An 18807-nucleotide genomic window follows, 5' to 3' on the forward strand; every position below is an offset into this window, starting at 1 on the left:
ATATGCGCATAAAATTCCAATGTTTAAAAATATGTGCAAATTGTCTATTTTGACAATTTTTTTATTTTTATTTTTATTTTTTAAACAAAACCCTCTCAAAATATTCCTAATATATCATTAAAACAAAAATCAATATTTTTTTTATTTATATTTTATCTTGAGAATATTTTAAGTATTTTAGTCATTGACAAAATATTCAACCTCGTGTCTCGAGGCAATTAACTCTCAAATTTCTAAAGTGGCAAATTTAATACAACGCCACACCCACTCGAGGAAAACAGAGTTGGGTGCATTCCATTTTCAACGCTAGATGCAAACCTTTTTCTACAAAAATTCCCATTCAAGAGTGCAGCAATTCTGATCCAAAGGTATGGGGCTTGACAGCATCTGAAAAATTTTACAGTTAAAAATGCTTCTAAATTAGCTTGTCAGATGTTGCATGAACGTAGGGATTTTCAGGGAGAGGGATCAATTATCTCTACAATATATGTTTTTGTGTTACAGAGTTGGTGCATTCAATTTCCGATCAATATTCTCTACAATATGTTTTTGAGTAAAATGAGTGATTATCATTCGTCTTTTTTCTTCTTATAGTTATTCAAATACACACACACACACACACACACACACACACACATGCATGCATCTGCAAAACTTTGTGGTCCATTGTTCCACTACCCTCTCATGTCTTTTTCATCTCCATCTCCATGTCCTTCACCTTCCTCTCTTCCCACCTCTTCACTTCCATGTCCATTACCAAAAAGCCTTTGCTTCTGTGAAACCCATCAACGAATGTTGGTTCCACATGTGACACTTCCAATCTCTACTAGAAACTCTTCACAAAACACACCATCAAGGCCTCACAATCCTGTGAACAAGACTGCTAGGTCATGCACCCAAAAAGTTTCTAATTGGATCAATAAAAATGGGACCAACTTGGTTCACCAAAACAATACTTTGCCCATCAAAGAACCAGACAACCTTAATTTTGGCAAGGAAAACAGTAGATTACGAATCCAATATTTGGTTTCAAGAATTAAAGCGTCACCCTCTCAAAGAATCAGAATTATGGAAATTATTCACAGAGATGGTGGTTTTCAAACCATATCTGACTTCAATGATCTGCTCATGGCTTTAGTCAAAGCAGATGAGCCTGACCTTGCCTTGAATGTGTACTCCAATTTATCATCCTATAAGTTGGTGCCAAATTGTTTGACACATTCCACTATGGTCTGGTGTTACTGCAAGAAAAATGACCCCATTGAGGCCAAAAGGGTTGTAGACCACATGTTTGATAATGGGTTCCAACCAAATGTTGCAACATTCACTATTCTGATCAATACATTCTGCAGAAGAGGGAGAGTGCAGGATGCTTTTGATGTTCTTGGAGTCATGGGTGAAATTTGCTGCGAACCAACGGTTGAGACATACAATTGTTTGCTAAAGGGGTTGTGTTATGTGGGGAGGGTAGAGGAAGCTTATGAAGTGTTGATGAATATCAAGAAATCTACCATGAAACCGGACATTTACACGTACACCACGGTAATGGATGGTTTCTGCAAGGTGGGCCGATCAAACGAGGCGTTGGAATTGCTTGATGAAGCTCTAGAGATGGGACTGACACCAAATGTGGTCACTTTCAATACTCTGTTTAATGGGTACTTCAAGGAGGGGAGGCCACTGGAGGGTACTGCTTTGTTGAAGCAAATGAAGGATAGAGATTGTTTGCCTGACTATATCAGCTATAGCACTTTGTTGCATGGGTTGATGAAGTGGGGCGAAACTCGGGCAGCGTTGAGGGTTTATGAGGAGATGGTGGAAGCTGGTTTTGAAGTGGATGAGAGGATGATGAACACTCTATTGAGAGGGTTATGCAGGAGATTTCGGACAGAGGAGGATCTGTCAAGGAATGTTTATCAAGTGCTTGAAAGAATGAGGAATGATGCTTCTGTTGTTTATGCTAGTACCTATGGCCTAGTGATTGAAGCCTTTTGCATCAGGAAGGAGGTAGACAAGGCTCTATTCAATCTACATGAGATGGTAAGAGTTGGGTATGCGCCAAGAATGATCACCTTCAACAATGTTATTCGAGCACTATGCGTGGAGGGAAAAGTCAACGAGGCTTTGTCAGTTTTAGTTCTCATGTACGAAGGGGGAAGAATCCCCAATAGAGTTTCTTTCGACATTTTGATTGATCATTTCAATGGACATGGAAGGTTGTGGGGTGCTTGTAATTTATATGGAGCAGCACTGAAACAAGGTGTGATTCCACAGAACAAGCCTAGAAAATGTTCAGTTGAAATAAAAGCTCAAAGTTGATATGTTTATTTAGATTCCAATTTTGCTATCCGAAAACTTGCATGATTATTGTTTGTATAAATGTTGTGAGCTGGGGGATACAAAGTTTTATGAGAAATGAAATTTCCAGTCGCTTTGCTGGTATAACCATGCAAGAAATGGCTTAATAGAAAATTTCACTTGATCAACTAGTTGAAGCCAAAAAAATAAAAAGAAAAACTATTTTAAGCCAAAAAAAAAAAAAGAAAAAGAAAAAAAGAAGAGGTTTTCAAGCCTTTAAAATCCAAATCCTGACAGACAATTCTTGCATTTGAGTTGACATAGGCTCATGTTTTTGCCCAATTCTGGTATACACCAATACTTGTTCCTTTTTCAATGAACAATGGTAGACTTAAAAATGTAAGGTAGGGAAGATAAAAGAATAGGAAGTCATTCCTCTTTGGACCAAGAAGGAAAAGGGAGGGAAGATAAAAAAACAAAAGAAAATAAGAAAATGAAAGAAAGAAAAAGGATAAGCAATGCACACATTTTATACATCCAACATTACTCTCTTTATTGTTCCTCAAATTGCTATAATTACTCATCACAGAGAGAGTGTCTCCTCAGCAGTAATATACGACTGGATCATTGCGGGAACTAACACAAGGAAACAATTTATCTACAAAAACATCATCCCACGAATTAAATTCCTCGCGAATGGAAGGTGGGAAAATTGCATCAGCTAAACTTTACATCATTTAGAACAAAAACAAAAAACAAAAAAAAACATAATTTTAAAAAATAATAATAAATGAAAAAATTTCTCTCTATTAACAATTAAAATCCTTCAATAGTAGCCCTTTGAACAGTTGATAATGATGATTTTCGAATTTTCTGTCGATCCATTTCCACCAAAGAAAGGGCGGAGGAACAAGTTTGAGGGGGAAGAGACAAGGGTCTTGCAAGTGGCCTAGATGGATAAATCAATCGTCTGGTTGCTGGAGTAGGTGGAGAGAAACTTGACCTGGACTCCAGGGTACCAACAACACCATTTAGGCTCGGTGATCTTGACATATATTTCCGGGCAACTGCTCCTGGCTCTTGCAGTGGAAACAAGCAGGAATACTTCATGTCCTGTATGGTTTTGAGATGCTTAACAACATTTCTCATTGTGGGCCTTTCTGATGGATCCTGCTGAAGACATCTTTGAGCAATGTCAGCCACTGTCCGGGCTGCTTTGGGTGGGATTCGGCCTTTTAGCTGAGGATCCATGATTAGCCACAGTCTACAATCATCAGCTAGGAAAGGTCGGCTCCATTTAACTAGGTTCCTTTCTTCCTTTGGATGGTGGCTGTCGAGATTCTTCCTGCCAGTGAGCAGTTCAAGAAGCACAATCCCAAAACTCCAAACATTGCTCTTGGGAGTGAGCAACCCTCTCCCCAGTGTCTCCAATGACTGATTTTCCAATGCCTGAACAAAAGAATAAACTAAAATCAGCAAAGCTTTTTCTCAACAATTTGGGTCCGCTCATTTTTGCTTTTCATCATTCCGCTCTAAGGCAATTATCTAGGTCAAACGAAGTGCTACCATGTGTTGAGGACTTGAAAAGATCATTAAAAACAAAAAATAGGAGGCATATTAGAATAAATGATTGTGGGCAAAGGGTAAAAAACAATCACGGTTGAATTTATAATCACAGTTGAACTTAAAATGGATGGTATTGTAAGATGATAGTCTTGTAATCTCAATACAATTAACCTAATAGAGTCGGAGAGTTAATGACTAGTGTTTTATCAAGTTTTGGATTTAATCACAGATTTAAGCGATAAAATGTCATATGTGAAGCATTTTAACACACTGGTTAGGGGAGCCATGGAACAGGAGAAATTTTTAAGAATCTGACTTCATGAGGAGGAGAAAAGAAAAGAATGTAAGATGAAAAGGAATTTAGGAGAGAGATTTCTCTCTACACAAGAAAAACCATCACCTCATAAATCAGTTGACTATGGTTGATTTAGATTTTCTCTTCCTTTTTCATCCATAGTTTCTCCTCTTGTTCTCTCAATTAACAAATCAAAAGGTAAGTTTAAAGAGTCATAATCGCGATGGCTCTTCCATACCCCAAAACAGAAAAGAGAGCATATTTCAGTCAGAAATATGAAAATGAATATTAACATGATCGTTTTAACCATGCTTACCAAACTATTTGATATCTCTGTTTCTGGAATGTGGTTAATGCAACCATATCCTGAAAGCTTTGCGCTAAAATCTCTGTCGATCTGTATATTGGCAGTTGAAAAATCACTGAACATCACCTGTAAATACAAGGAAATCATTTGTGAACACAGCTGTTGTATATAAACGGATGTACTCACTAGTGAACACATCAGTTGAAAATTAACATCAAGTGATCATCCACTCAAATTTCTCAGCCCTTTCGGGGCAAGTTCCCATCACAAAATTGACAGTTGGAATTTATGTTAAACACAAATTATGATGCTAAACAAATTATGATTGACATATACTATGGACCATACTGCATTGTGGAATTCAATTTCATTAATGTGAACTATATTACAGTAGATAAAGTCCTTTTACCTGGAATGGCCCTTCCTCATGCAAGAAAGTGAGACCTTGCGCTGCACATAAAGCAACTTTCATTCTGGCATTCCAATCAATGAAGGGGCCATCTGAACTCCCACACAAAAGCTGGTCTAAGCTTCCATGGAAAAGCCTTTCGTAAGCCAACATCCTTTGCTTTGATCCCTCACAAGCATGAAAACCAAGCAATTTACAGAGGTAGGGATTTTGCAATGATGCAAGAGTATTCACCTCATTTATGAATTCCCTCAAACCCTGGAAGAAATAAAAAAAAATGGTAAGATTATTATACAGCAGAAGTTATGGAATTTTCTCTGATAGTTCTTAGAATATTCAAAAATCCCAACCTAATAATAATAAATAAATAAAAAAAACCAAGTTGCTGTGTTGATTTTATATCAAAATTGGCACACTCTATGATGCAGGTCCTGCAGGGTCTACGTTTCAATTTACTGTATTGCATTAGAACAACATTAAATTATACATTACAAAGAGAATGCATAGAAAGATTACTTCATTTCTCCAACAAAATAATAGTATCAATTATCAAAACTAGACTAGATGAGTGAACGTGTCAACTATCCTTGTCAGGCAGAGGACAACATAATGAACACAGCCTTGGTCATGTAATTTAAATGAAATTAAACAATCGAATATTACCTGGGTAGAGGGTTGAAGGCGAGTAACAGTAGCCTCAAGCCTTTTTGAGCCAGAAGCATCGTCCCCAAAGGAAGCTCTATACATTGCGGAATAATGACCTTCTGACACACATTGTTTAGGAGAGAAATTGTGGCAGGCAGTAGTGATTTCTTCACATGAGAAGTTCCTGTGTGCTCCCAAAGATGGCAGCGGCTGTGGTCCGTAAGCCTTAAGAGGGCCATTAGCATTCCCCAAATTAAAGCTTCCCATAGGCTTCAGAACAGCAGCACTCTGTGGTGAAGGAAGGGGAAGGGGTTGTGGACTCGGGGTTCGGTGTTCCTTCATTGATCCAACGCGACCTTTAGACTCTTCCTGTTCCTCACATTCAACTGATAAGAGATCATCCTGTCCTGGGGAATTGAAGCTCGATGGGGCAGACAACAACCGCATTCTGTTCTTTACACTATTAATTGGCTGAACAGATCTCTCCCTGATTATAAAACTTGGGGGTGCAGAATGCAAAGTTCGGGTATGTTTCGGTTCAGGCAGTGTAGCAGATGTATGTTCATGATGGTTGACAGGTTTGATATAATTAGCCTGCTCGGATTTTTTCTTCTTACTCTTGAGAACTGTGAAACAACCCATTTTATGTTGAAAATTAAGCTGCAAACAGGCTTTGTCTTTTCCTGCCAAATGATAAATTGCAAAAGGGCATATCAATACATATGAAACCATAAAACTAAGCTAGGTCATAGGAACAGTGGAATGCATACGAGTCTTCAGAGGGTCTGAATTCGAACTCACAGGGCCATTTGAGTGTTCAGAGAGTCGAATTCAGACCCCACAATAACATTTCTGAAGCAATTCTCTTTTAAAGAAATTTCAAAATTCAACAAGAGCTTCCAAAAGAGAAACAGAATTCAAATAGCAGCTTAATTTTTTGGCCAACAACATATCCAAAATGCAGGACTAAAGGAGGAGGACAAGTGAACCATGAATCATCATACAATGATCCGGACAAGAGATCAGCCCAAATTCAAAACCAAAAAAAAAAAAACCCTAAAGTACACCAAAAATCCAGAAGATAACGATTGTTATATACTCAAATTCACTTGATAAAAACAAAACAAACAACAAAATTTAATAAACAATAGTACAGTTTCAGAAAAAGTAGAACATCTCAGGGAAAACCCAATTCCAAGTTCCCACAAAATTTATGAATTCAAACAATAAAGAGGTAAAGCATTATCTCAATCAAACCTGACAACAATGGTCTCTGCAACTTCAGCTGTTATCGAGCTCTTTGCGGACAAGCTTTGAACTTTGATGGCATGTAACAATTACCCAACACCAAGCTCTGAATTTGAAATCTGTTGTAGTAGTTGAATTTTGATATAATGAACAAAGAACCCTTCAAAGAAGTTAAATGAAAGCGAAGGAAAAGGTACCGAGAAGCTTTTAAAGAGGAAAAGTAGGTGAAATATTCTAGAGAGAGAGGAGCTCAGAGTAACGGACCCCATTAAAAATTGGTCAAACCCAACCGAAACACCCACCGTATTTCCTATCAAAAATACAAAATCACTAATTAATTAACAACGTAAATTAGATTTTTTTTAAATGATAATTTAGATGATACGTAATATTCGTTATAAGAAAATTCTACACATATGACACTCTTTCATTTGAGAAATTTTCAATTAAAAATACAAAATTACAAATTATTATTTGTTATAAAAAATATATAATATAAATTGAATGAGACACTTCATTCCTTACCTCAAAATTCAACACGTATGATATTCTTACATTTAAAATTTTTTATTCAAAGATGCAAAAAAATTCTACATCAATAATACATGATATGTATAATATGGTGTTATATATTATATTCTCGATATATTGATGTTGTGTATGTTATGTTTTAATATAATGTGTTATATATATATATATATATATATATAAATAAGGTATTACATGTGCATCAAAAGTCTTGATGCACTTAAAAGTACATGGCCTCTTTTCAAAATGGAGAACAATCTAATTCCTTAATAATTAAGGAAAAAAAAAAAAAAAAAAAATTTGTGGTAGAGGTAGTAACTAAAAGTAATAAGAGGAGGTAGTAACTAAAAGTAATACCTACATTTAACTTTATTGTTGTAAACACATTACTGTATTATATATGTTCAACTTATGACTGTATGATGTAAGGATTTTAATGTACACGTAATTATGTATATGGTCTTCTTATTCATATTTGTTATTTTATTTTTTCTAGAAGTAATGTTTAAGTTACTTATATATCGCAAGCAACTCAACTAAAATTATTCTTTATGAGAGTAATCTAAGTTACACAATTCTTTTTAATATGCGTCGCTTTCACATTCCGAATACGCTCTCGATCTCATGCTCCGCTGACTCTCTTATTCAAATTCTCCCTGTTTATAATTCTGTCGTTCTCACGCTCACGCTCCCATTCTCAAATTCGTTCCCGCTTCCACTCCCGCTTTATGTGACTTAATTTATAATGATTTGATTATTTTACTAGTAAATTAGTATCCTTTGTACTTGTAAAAAGCTTTGTTTATTTTAACATTGTTAACTTGGAGTTCATAAATCATAATGGAGCTATTCGGCAACAAAACGCAACAAATACAAAGGAATTCTACTAATCTGTACAAATATTCTGGGGCGGAGGCTGCTAAGACCCATAGGAGCAGCTATCAATCCTCAAATCTTTGTCTTTTGTTTCCTTAAATTCTTGTTTGTGACAACCAAAAATATATATATATACAAGAAAAAAATTATTGAATTTGTGAGATTCAAGCTTTAAATTTTATTTTTCTTCATTATATATGGAATACATTTTTTTAAATAAAAATTGTATTGTGTGATAAATATTAAAATATATTATTTTATAAATTTATACACTTTCTTATTTATTTTGAAATAAAATATGTTAATTTAAATACTTTTTTCTTAAAGTTTCAATGAATTTATGGTAAATCTAGTTTTTTTTTTTTTTTTTTGGGTTAAATATGGTAAATCTAGTTCGTTACAAGAGGACCTTGACTTTTCCAACATAGTCAAAGTTGGAATAATTAACCTAGTCTTTAATGTTTAACAAGAACAACAACATAATTCCAGCGACGTCAAACTTCAAAGAGACCCATTGAAAAGGATCTTTGACTCTTATATTCCGGTCAACATTTTTGCGTGGGCGGTTAGAACAACGGACTTCACGTGACTATTATTTGTGGGACCCACAACCATCATTTGTCGTCTAACGGTTTTTCACAGGCTCCACTCTCGGCCCACTCACATAGACTTTACCAAAATAGCGTTATTTATTATTTTTTTTATTGTACCAGTAAAATGCAATAGTTATTTATTTTGAGAATGCAACTCTAATTTTAATCCACTATTTGACCCTGACATTTTAGAATTTAGATCCAATTTGAAAATTTTCATTCAGCATTTGACTCGAACCTGAAATGAGATTCAATTAAAAAAATTCATTTCAATATCAATTTGATCAATAAAAAGTTATTCAAATTTATTCAAAGGCGAGATTGAATTCAAGTTAAGATTTAAAGTTCAAGTTATTCTCTCATAGAATAATTTATTTGAATTTATGTCAAAAGTTTGAACATGACTTGTTAAAGATCTACACTCATATTTTTTTTTTTTTTTTTCATTTCGGAGATTTAATTCCTATTCTTTCACTAAAGGTTTGGCAGTTCTAACTGTTTAGTTAACTAAATTGATAAAATAAATTTGAACTTTAATTAAGAAAATTAATTGTAAAATGAGTCTGAACCATAATTTTACTCAACTAAATCAATAACATGAGTTTGGACCTTAATCATACAATTAATTGTTAAGTGAGTGAAAGTAAAATAAAAATACAAGGTGCAACACATCTAAGTGCGCATACATAAGAACAAAAACATTATTATTATTATTATTATTATTTTTTAATAAGAAACTCACACACTCCAAATCTCTATGATTAAACTTTTCAAATTCTATTTTGAAAGGTGATAAAATATAACTAAATAACGGTTTTTAGTAACATAAATTTATATTCTCATCATTATATTGGTAATTGACAGTACACTAGTGATAATGAAATCCCAGAGTGATATTAACCGTAATTACCCTAATACTTGAGAATACATATTTTATAAAGGGTATTGTAAAAAAATTGTTACATGTTCATTTATTAATAAAAATTAATAAAATATGATTAAAAAATAGCAAAACATTTTAGTTATTGGACCCATCAACATATTCAAAGTGAGCTACTAAAACCCAATGATAATAATAATAATAATAATAATAAAATTAAAAAAAATTCAAAGTAAGCTGTAGTCAAATCATGTCTACATACTCTTAATCAAGACTCCGCCCAATTCGTTTGCAATCTTGGAACTTTAGGCGTTTTGAAACTTATGAGCAAACCAACTACGAAGGAGAAAAAACAAAGAAAGAATGTTTCGTTGGCACGACCAAGAATTTAACAATTTCAAGTTTGTCTTTTTTGACATTCTCGTTCAAGGGTCCAAAGTATACTCAGACCTATATGTGGCAATCGTAGCTACAAATCTAACTCAATCGTTCCTTAATAATTGTTGAATCAATCCCATTCTAATGATTTTCGAAATATTAGAACAAAATCGAATCCATGGAACCAAACCTAAAAACAGTTTGGATCAGTTCTGTTTCAAAATTAAACAAATATGAAATCATAGCAAAATAAAATTTAGAAAAGGATTAAGTGCAAAAAAAATTGAGTTTATATAGAAATAGTTCATATTTTTTGAAAACGTACATTTTAATCCATAAAATTCAAAAAAGGTGCAAATAAGTTCCTCTGACCACTTTTTGGTTAAAATTGACATAAGATAAATTCAAAAACTCTATTTTGCCCTTGGGTTAAGTGCAAAAAAACCCTCATCTACTATCAATATAGTGCAAAATAGTCACTGTGTGGTATAAAACCTCTATATACTATCAACTTGGTGCAATTACCCCCATGTTCACATTAAAAAGACATTAATACCCTCACCAATAGGAAATAATATTAAAAAAATTAAACAATTTAAAATTACCATTTTAGTTTTTTTTTTTTTTTTTTTTTTTTCCCTTTGTATTTGGTTGATTGATTTGTAGGTCGTGGTGGTAGAAGGTTCAGAGGCGGCTGAGGTGATGGAGGGAGAGGAGGAAGGGGCTTCGGAGAATGAAGAAGCCTCGGAGGCCCTAGAGGCGGCGACGGCTTTAAAAGTTGTGGTGGCAATAAAGGTGATGGAGGGAGAGGAAAGGACAAAGGCGACTACGGAAGATGTATTGGAGGAAGAGGTGATAAAGGGGGAAGAAGGGGCAGAGGTGGCTGCCGTCTCATCATCGTAAAATGAGACCTCAACCTTTCACTGTCAACCACTCCGGTGGCAAGCTCTCATCCTTATCGAACGACAAATATCATTAAATTCAGACCCTTCTCATCAATTGCCATCACCAATGACACATTAACGGCGTCCCCGAGCTCACCGTCCTTCACCGTCGCCAACAGCCACCAACAACTGGGTTTGTGATGTGGCTTTGTTTGATGACACACGGAGTTAACTTAACAAATCGATGTTGAACTTTGGCTATGGGGTTGAATTGAATGGCCAGAATAAACATAGTAGTGGTGGTGGTGGAGCGTAGAAAAGAAAGGTAGAATAGGAAAATAAAAGGGTAAAATAGGATTTTTAAATTTATTTTATGTCAATTTTGACCAAAAAGTGGTCAGATGGGCTTATTTGCATATTTTTTTTGAATTTTATGGACTGAAATGCACATTTTTAAAAAGTATGAACTATTTCTGCACAAACCCTATGTATCAAGGGAGTTTTTTGCACTTAATTCAGAAAATTATATTAGAGAGAGTATTAATGTATTTTTATGCGAATAGGGGAGTAATTGCACTAAATTGATAATATAAGGGGGTTTTATATCACACATGAACTGTTTTGCACTATATTGATCGTAGAAGGGGGTTTTTTGCACTTATCCCTTTAGAAAATATCATTATGTTTAAGTGAATGAAATCAATATTAGAAAATTTTTGAGAATGAAAATGTAAGAGTAAGTCTAAAATGATTACAATTTTAGGTATTTTGGCCAAATGGGGGGAGATGCAAGAAAACCCTTAACGTTAGATCAAGTATTATAGTTTTGTAAGTAGTTAATTGCCATTATTTGTTTTGTTAGCTGTACTGGGCCTTGTCCCTAGTCTGCTCTTTTTTTTTTTTTTGGGCATTCTTCTTGTGTTTAAGTGAATGAAATCAATATTAGAAAAAATTTGAGGATGAAAATATAAGAGTAAGTATAAAATGATTACAATTTTAGTTATTTTGGGCATATGGGGGGAGATGTAAAAAACTTACCACCTTAACCTTAGATCAAGTATTATAGTTTTGTAAGTTGATAATTGCGGTTATTTGTTTTGTTAATTGTACTGGGCCTTGTCCCTCGTCTGCTCTTTTTTAGGGCTTTCTTTTTGTGAGCTGTCTTGCCAAAGGCCCGCATTATAATTACTATTCATTTATGTCGGTTACTTAACCAGTAGGGAAAAAAAAGTATTATAGTATGGAGTCATGCTATTTAGCCCTACAAATAAAAACCAACTATTTCACTGAGTTTGTATGACCGTATTAAAATATAATGGTACCATATTAAAATATAAGGTAATTAATTATTTAGAAAGTCGTAATTCTTTTTAGATTTCATTTTAATCTAGTATTTTTGTTGGCAATTTAAGTTTTAATCATCCTATATATCAAATTATGTATCTATTGTATATATACATCACATTGCATCGCTTAAGAACTCTTGATGTAAAACATTGTGTCTTTGATTATTAATATACATCAATTACTTTGATAGGCATTTGTTAATTGTTATAATGATCAAAACTAATAATCTATCTGACTCTCATAATAAAAAATAAAGAGAGGAATTTAAAAAATTAAAAAATTGCTAAGTATTGAAAAATTGTAAAAAAAAAACATTGTAATTTTTGTTATAGATTTTGTACAAATCAAATTCTTATATTTGAGTACCATGAAATTTGATGTGAAAACGGAAAAAAAAAAAAATTTTGATTCAACCACAAATGGAAAACCAAAATGATAAATAAAGGAGTTATGAAAAACTAAAATATGGAAGGAAAAATAGACGTATTTTATGAAAGCAAATAAGAAATACATATTTAAGTCGAAATTTTAGAATAATTTTAGTCATATTTTATCGTTGTCGATTTTAAATCAAAATATTAAAGTCATCAATAATATCATTTTCCTATAGTATTTGGTTATTTCTCAAGAGAAGAGATCAAACATTGGGCTAAAAGCCCTCCCACCATAAACATGTGGGGGATTGAGTGTGTGTGTGTTTGTTTCCACTACAAATAAATAAATAAAAATATGAACTTAGGCTTGGGCTGGGCTGAAAAAAAGAAATATAGGCCGTATGAAACTTAGGCTTGGGCTGGGCCAATGGGGCAGCATATTTAACATCATATATAGCCCAAACTCTAATGATGTTCAATTTTTTTGTTTTTATTTTTTTATTTTTTAAATGACAATATTCACTTTGTCACTACAGAAACATAAATTATTTTGGTCCAATTGAGGAGGCAGGGCAATTGGACCAAACCGCAACCACGTAACAACATAGATGCCTTTTCTCCTATGCTTTTAATCTTACATAGATGCATGCTATTACTTCTTTAAGTCCATAGGATTACAGATCCGAACCTTAGTTAATGCCTTGTTTGGAAGGAAGAAGGTAAAAAAATTGAACGATCTTCGAACTGTTAATTAACTCTATTGGCTATTGACTTTTGCTTTTTTTTTTGACAATTAGTTATTATGAGCTTGAAAGTTTAATGGAAATTCTATCAGAATCATTATAATGACACATTTGAAAGGCTATAGAGTTCTACAATTGTTGGATTTAGGGTTTAGTGTTTAAACTCTTGAGAGTGGTTGTAATCAATCATGATTTACCTACGATGGTAAAAACTAATGGAATTAAAAACAGTGGTGAAGCAGCATAATACTATTTTGGAGTGTCAACATCATCACCCATATTATATATTCTTATTATATCTCACCACATAAAAATTATTATGATATTATACCTAGCATAGGAGTGCGTCTAATGTGATATATATATTTTGAACTCTCGGGTGTTTAGTCTCTTTTTTATTCTTTGAGTCTAGATTTAAATGTTGTGTTACAATGTCTGTGTTGCACTAACCATAAAATGAGATTAAAGATGAACGCGTGTCATAATAATACTGAATAGCAAGTAGTATTTTATTATGATAATTTATGTGGCATAAAGACACAAAACTTTTTTCATTTTCCCACCAAAAGGTTCAATCTTTTATTGAAAGAAACTAAGGCACAAAGCCATCAGTACACAAACATCAAAAGGGACTATACCCGTTTACATTATTGGCACCAAAAACACTAATAAGTAGGCAGTAGTAGTAATAACAAGAGACTCTCACAGGTGGGACCCCAGCAGAGTCCACAACCATCTTATTCTCACTGTAATATATATATATATATATATCCTGCTGCGGAAAACCACTAGCTCTTCCATCAACCTCACTTCACCCTGCAATACAATATCAACCAAGTTAGATATTATCAATAATTTATGTTTTATTTAGATTGTTGAAATATTTTTCAATAATTCAAACAGAAAGCAATTTTTGAAATATGAAACAGTTAAAAAATACTATTAACCAAATGAACTCCTTTTATTGCATGTCCTGATTTTCATCAGTCGAAAATGAGACCTATTTTTATGACAATGCTGAAATTATCAAAAAATATACACGGTAAACTCCATTCTGTAGGGTTATACCTAGAGTTAGGGTTTTTGGCTTAGAATATATATATATATATATATATATATGTACCTGGAGCAGTCAGTGGAGGGACTGATCTTGTAAGGAATGTTGACACGACATTTTCCGGGGAGGGAAGAAGCGAAGCCGGGATTGATACCGGGGATTTTTTTAGCAGCATCTTGCAAGCACCTGCAAGCGTCCTGGCGGTCGGTTGTGGACTTAGCCATCCTCAAGAGAGACTTGACCCCGCCGCAGCACGCCGGAGAAACCGTACCACCATTCTTGAGGTAGCCAAGGCAATTGGACATGCTCCCTTCCACCTGACCGCACGATAGGGATGCTTCTGCATGTAGGGAAGTTGCAACTGCAACCACCACCATGCACATCACCACCACATTTCCAACCTTTACCATTGCCATATATGCTTGATTATATATTTCTCTTTTTTATTTGCCAAATACAATATGTATAGATATATATGTTTGTAGTATGAGTAGTGAGGTTGGAGTATTGTACTAGTGTTTATATAGGGAAGGAGAAGAGGAGGTTTGTACGTGTACACAAAATGAAGTTTTTGACTCTTGTGAGGGAGGAGTGGGGGGTTAGGTGGTGGTTGAGCTATAATTCAATTAATGCCTTATTTTATTGAGATTTTTAAAATTTATTCCGATTTGCGAGCCAGGTTTTAATATAGAGATGGCACCTCTGCTAGAGAATTAAATTGTGTCTTGAAAAGATAGGGATCATTATTTTAATATCCAACCATTTATTTTTATTTTTATTTTTATTTTTTTTTTGGGGCCCTTTGCAGTAAAAACCCAACATACCATTGTTTGTCCTACATTAGGAGATCTGCATCGGCATCCTCTACGTTGGGGAGCCCCATCCGCTGCTGTCCTCTGCCCGCATGGAGGGGCGCGGATCTCTGTGAAGAGGCCAAAAAAAACAGACCAGTGTAAACTACGTCGTTTCATTTTGCGCTGGGTTTCTTAAATCAGACTTTCAAATTTTAATGCGGTGTGAAAATTACTAGGTTGTTGAGGGAGTTTTTTAAGGGTGGAGGGAGTATTAATTAGAGTAATGCTACAGGGGGGCGCTCTCATAGCAGTACCCACTAGCTCTCCTCTTACAGCCGTCAGATAAGGATTTTCTTGAGATTCGCAAAAGGCCAACAAACATGTCGCCGTAACGTTCTCTGTGCTCACCGGAGCACTGAACCACTGCCATCCTCGCCGAGCAAAAAAGTACTCGTGTAATTTCTGAGCAGTGAAAGAAAATGTGAATGAATCAGGGAAAGAGGGCTTCAAAGTGTCAGTGGAGTTTCATTCTTGAGGACAATCTTCTCTTATTCATTGTGCTTGCCTTTCCCAATTACTTTTGTTGTCTTACTGTATATTGTGTGAATTGGGAATATTTGGGGCCGCCTGAAAATCATGGTTTCACAGCTTTACAATGGTTGTTTTATAAAATTGCACGATTTTCCCGATTTAAATCAACGGTTCTACAACGGTTGTTTTACAACGGTTCTGATTTAATAAGCAAGCAATATAAGATATAACTATGTCATTCAGGCAAGTTGTGAGCATGGCGAGCTTTTTGCTCGGCGACATGCTTGTGTACGCCGGTGATGGACACGGGTGATTTCCTTGTTGTCTTTGATGGGTTTTAGAGAGAGAGATTAATGGATAGAGAGAGAAATAATGATAGACATGGTGCTGGCTTTTGGATCTGGGTTTGAGCGCAGAGGAAGAGAGGAATAGCGCAAACGGCGTTTGTTTGCCTTTTGCGAATCTCAAGAAAATTCTTATCTGCAACTGTGAGAGGAGAGCTCGTGGGTACTGCTGTGAGAGCGACCCCGTTGTAGCATTACTCTAAAGTCCGACTATAAATTTTGAAATGACTATAGAAAATCATCCTTATGCAAATCAGGATTTCTTGGTCTGAACTAGTTCTTTCCTGATCCGGTTAATTTCAATATTCTACAAATAATAATAATAATAATAAATATGGATCCAGATTTTGAACCTATTTATTGCAAATCAAAAAGTACATTTTTATTATTTATCCACAAAGAGTCCTTATTATATGCTATTCACTAAAATTACAACAAAAGTGGATCACTTTTTGTGTCATTACTTTTCTACAAAACTTTGTATAGGAAAATATCTCAATTCATTAAGAAATTGAATATTTTTGTACAAGAGAGAAAGGATGAAGATCGATTAATAGGAATATAAAAGGATGAAGATCGATTAATGGGAGTATAACTACAGGTAAAGTGGACTCTACTTACTCCGAATTGATCTCCAACTTCCTCACTCCACTGCACTCCAAATCCATTAATTATACTTTAACTATAAAAGAAATTATTTTCAAAATTAATATGATTAGGCTCAACAACATCTTATATCCTTTAGATACATTAAAGTAAAATTTTAATAGGACCAACGTTTAAAGACATAGCAAATAATTTGCTCTGATTTTCGGCCGCAATATTACTCTTTTCTTTAAATAACACATCAGAAATGCCATTTATTCCTTATATTATTTTATTATATTATTTTTTAACAAATTGAACAACAGGGATTAACGCTCAACCCATCAATGGGACCCACTTGCAAAATGATAAGGTCCAAGAGGACCAAGAGAAACTTCAAGAAATTGTATATAATATTTGCTTGCATCTGGTGATACTCTGTAGTTGCATGTGTTATGGTGTTTTTTGTAAGTGCCGTTGGACAGTTTCTTTGTCAAGTTAAAAAATAGGATTAATTACAATGACATTTTCTGAGGTTTAATATAATGACAATTATATATAAATTGGTCCATTTTTAAACAATGACATCCTTTAAATTTGATAAAGTTAACAATACCACCCTAATAACCTCTTATACAAAGTAAATTGACCCTATTACCTTTTGATTTTTGAATTGACTAATTTGAATAATAAAATTACCACTTTAACCTTCCTAATTATTTTAATGGACAAAACTAACCCTCTATACTCTCTTTCTATATATACACACTGTGTGTCCGAAAATCAACTTGATTTAGGTTCAAAGAACCCGCAAAAATAAAGAACCAGAAGCAATATATATACGCGTGTGAGAGAGAGAAAGAGAGAGAGAGATAAAACATATCAAGTGAAACCATTAACTGTAATTAAATCTGAAGACCAACAATAGACTCTTATCACCAACTTTCGACATCATCATCTCTGCAAAATCCAAAGCCCATTGATTAAAAAATAATAATAATAAAATGCCCTACATGAAGAAGGTGAAGGAATCGATGGTGAGTGGCATTTGGGGGTATACATATCACTCTTATATATACATATAAACCATACAATTGCATTATATATATATATATAGCTACAAAAAGAAAATGATACTTAAATATATAATAGATACAGAAAGAAAATCCAAAAAAAAAAATCAGCCACCCTTTTTATCTTAGAATTCCAGTAGCAACAGTGTTACTGTCAAATTATGCTTTCGTCAAATTATCTTCCATTTCTGCATAGACACTGAACATCATTTACTTTGTCTCCGAACCTTAATTAACGATCAACTACTGCTTTTGTATTGGATCCCAAATATTTATTAACTTAAATTTCAGTTCTGATTTTGGATTTTTTATTTTTTATTTATTTATTTTTGGTTAATTCATGTGCAACAGAGGGGCTTCAAACCGAAGAAGGGTGAGAAAATCTTTCGTGGCCAGGAACGTACTGCATATGAACGCCGAAGATGGCAACGGCGGAGTTGCCGGGGAAATCAATAATCTTAGCACTCAATTGGAAAACCCAATCCAATAATAACGGCTGAAAATTGGAGACAAACATTCATCCGTGATCTTCAATTCCATAGGATACGCTTTATTACTCCACCGCCACCACCAGTACCGCCTTGGGCCACCAATACTTACCCAAAATTTTTTATTAGCAATATTTCTCTGCGACTCCCAAAATAGTAGCGATCTCTAAGAAAACACGAAATCAACCCAAGTAAAAAAACTATAAGATCTGTTGGAATTGACAACAAAATTCGCAATCGGCCGGTGACACCGAGGAGGAGGAGGATGGAGGCAGTGGTGCTGCGCAAAGCCGGCGACATCGATATAGGGTGGATTTTAGTGGTGGATGAGAGAGAAGGATTGGGTTGTGGCGATGATGGATAGTGTAAGGGTGGATAGAAGGTGGGCACGGTGGGAGGAAGTGGGAGTGGCCATGGTGATGGTGGGTATATGTGTGTGTGAGTATATATATATGTGCATACATATAATAGAAGCCGTTTTTGCTTTATTTGCAGGAGCAAGGTGAATCATATATAGGGTGAGCGGTGGTGGCGGTGAGTGGAGAGGGACTGGGTAGACGGTGA

At 34.5% G+C, this 18807-nt stretch overlaps 3 protein-coding genes across 3 annotated transcripts; 1 reads left to right on the forward strand and 2 right to left on the reverse strand.

Moving 5' to 3' along the window:
- Positions 1–684: 684 nt before the first annotated feature.
- Positions 685–2319, forward strand: LOC132281947 (pentatricopeptide repeat-containing protein At1g09900-like). Its single transcript, XM_059783593.1, has one exon. It carries the CDS (start codon positions 685–687, stop codon positions 2317–2319), a length of 1635 nt encoding a protein of 544 aa, XP_059639576.1.
- A 473-nt stretch (positions 2320–2792) lies between these two features.
- LOC132284468 (probable serine/threonine-protein kinase PBL1) lies at positions 2793–6983 on the reverse strand. Its single transcript, XM_059786577.1, has 5 exons — positions 6778–6983; positions 5539–6203; positions 4876–5133; positions 4476–4592; positions 2793–3747 (listed from the first exon to the last, which is right to left on the reverse strand). Exons 2-5 carry the CDS (start codon positions 6160–6162, stop codon positions 3115–3117), a joined length of 1632 nt encoding a protein of 543 aa, XP_059642560.1. The 5' UTR covers positions 6163–6203; positions 6778–6983; the 3' UTR covers positions 2793–3114.
- Positions 6984–14182: 7199 nt separating this feature from the next.
- LOC132281948 (non-specific lipid-transfer protein 1-like) lies at positions 14183–14844 on the reverse strand. Its single transcript, XM_059783594.1, has 2 exons — positions 14493–14844; positions 14183–14187 (listed from the first exon to the last, which is right to left on the reverse strand). Exons 1-2 carry the CDS (start codon positions 14842–14844, stop codon positions 14183–14185), a joined length of 357 nt encoding a protein of 118 aa, XP_059639577.1.
- Between the last annotated feature and the right edge of the window lie 3963 nt (positions 14845–18807).

Source organism: Cornus florida, unplaced genomic scaffold (assembly GCF_030987335.1).
Source record: "Cornus florida cultivar Cherokee Brave unplaced genomic scaffold, ASM3098733v1 CherokeeBrave_3.0.0_Hap2_Chr11, whole genome shotgun sequence".
NCBI classification, from domain to species: Eukaryota; Viridiplantae; Streptophyta; class Magnoliopsida; order Cornales; family Cornaceae; genus Cornus; species Cornus florida.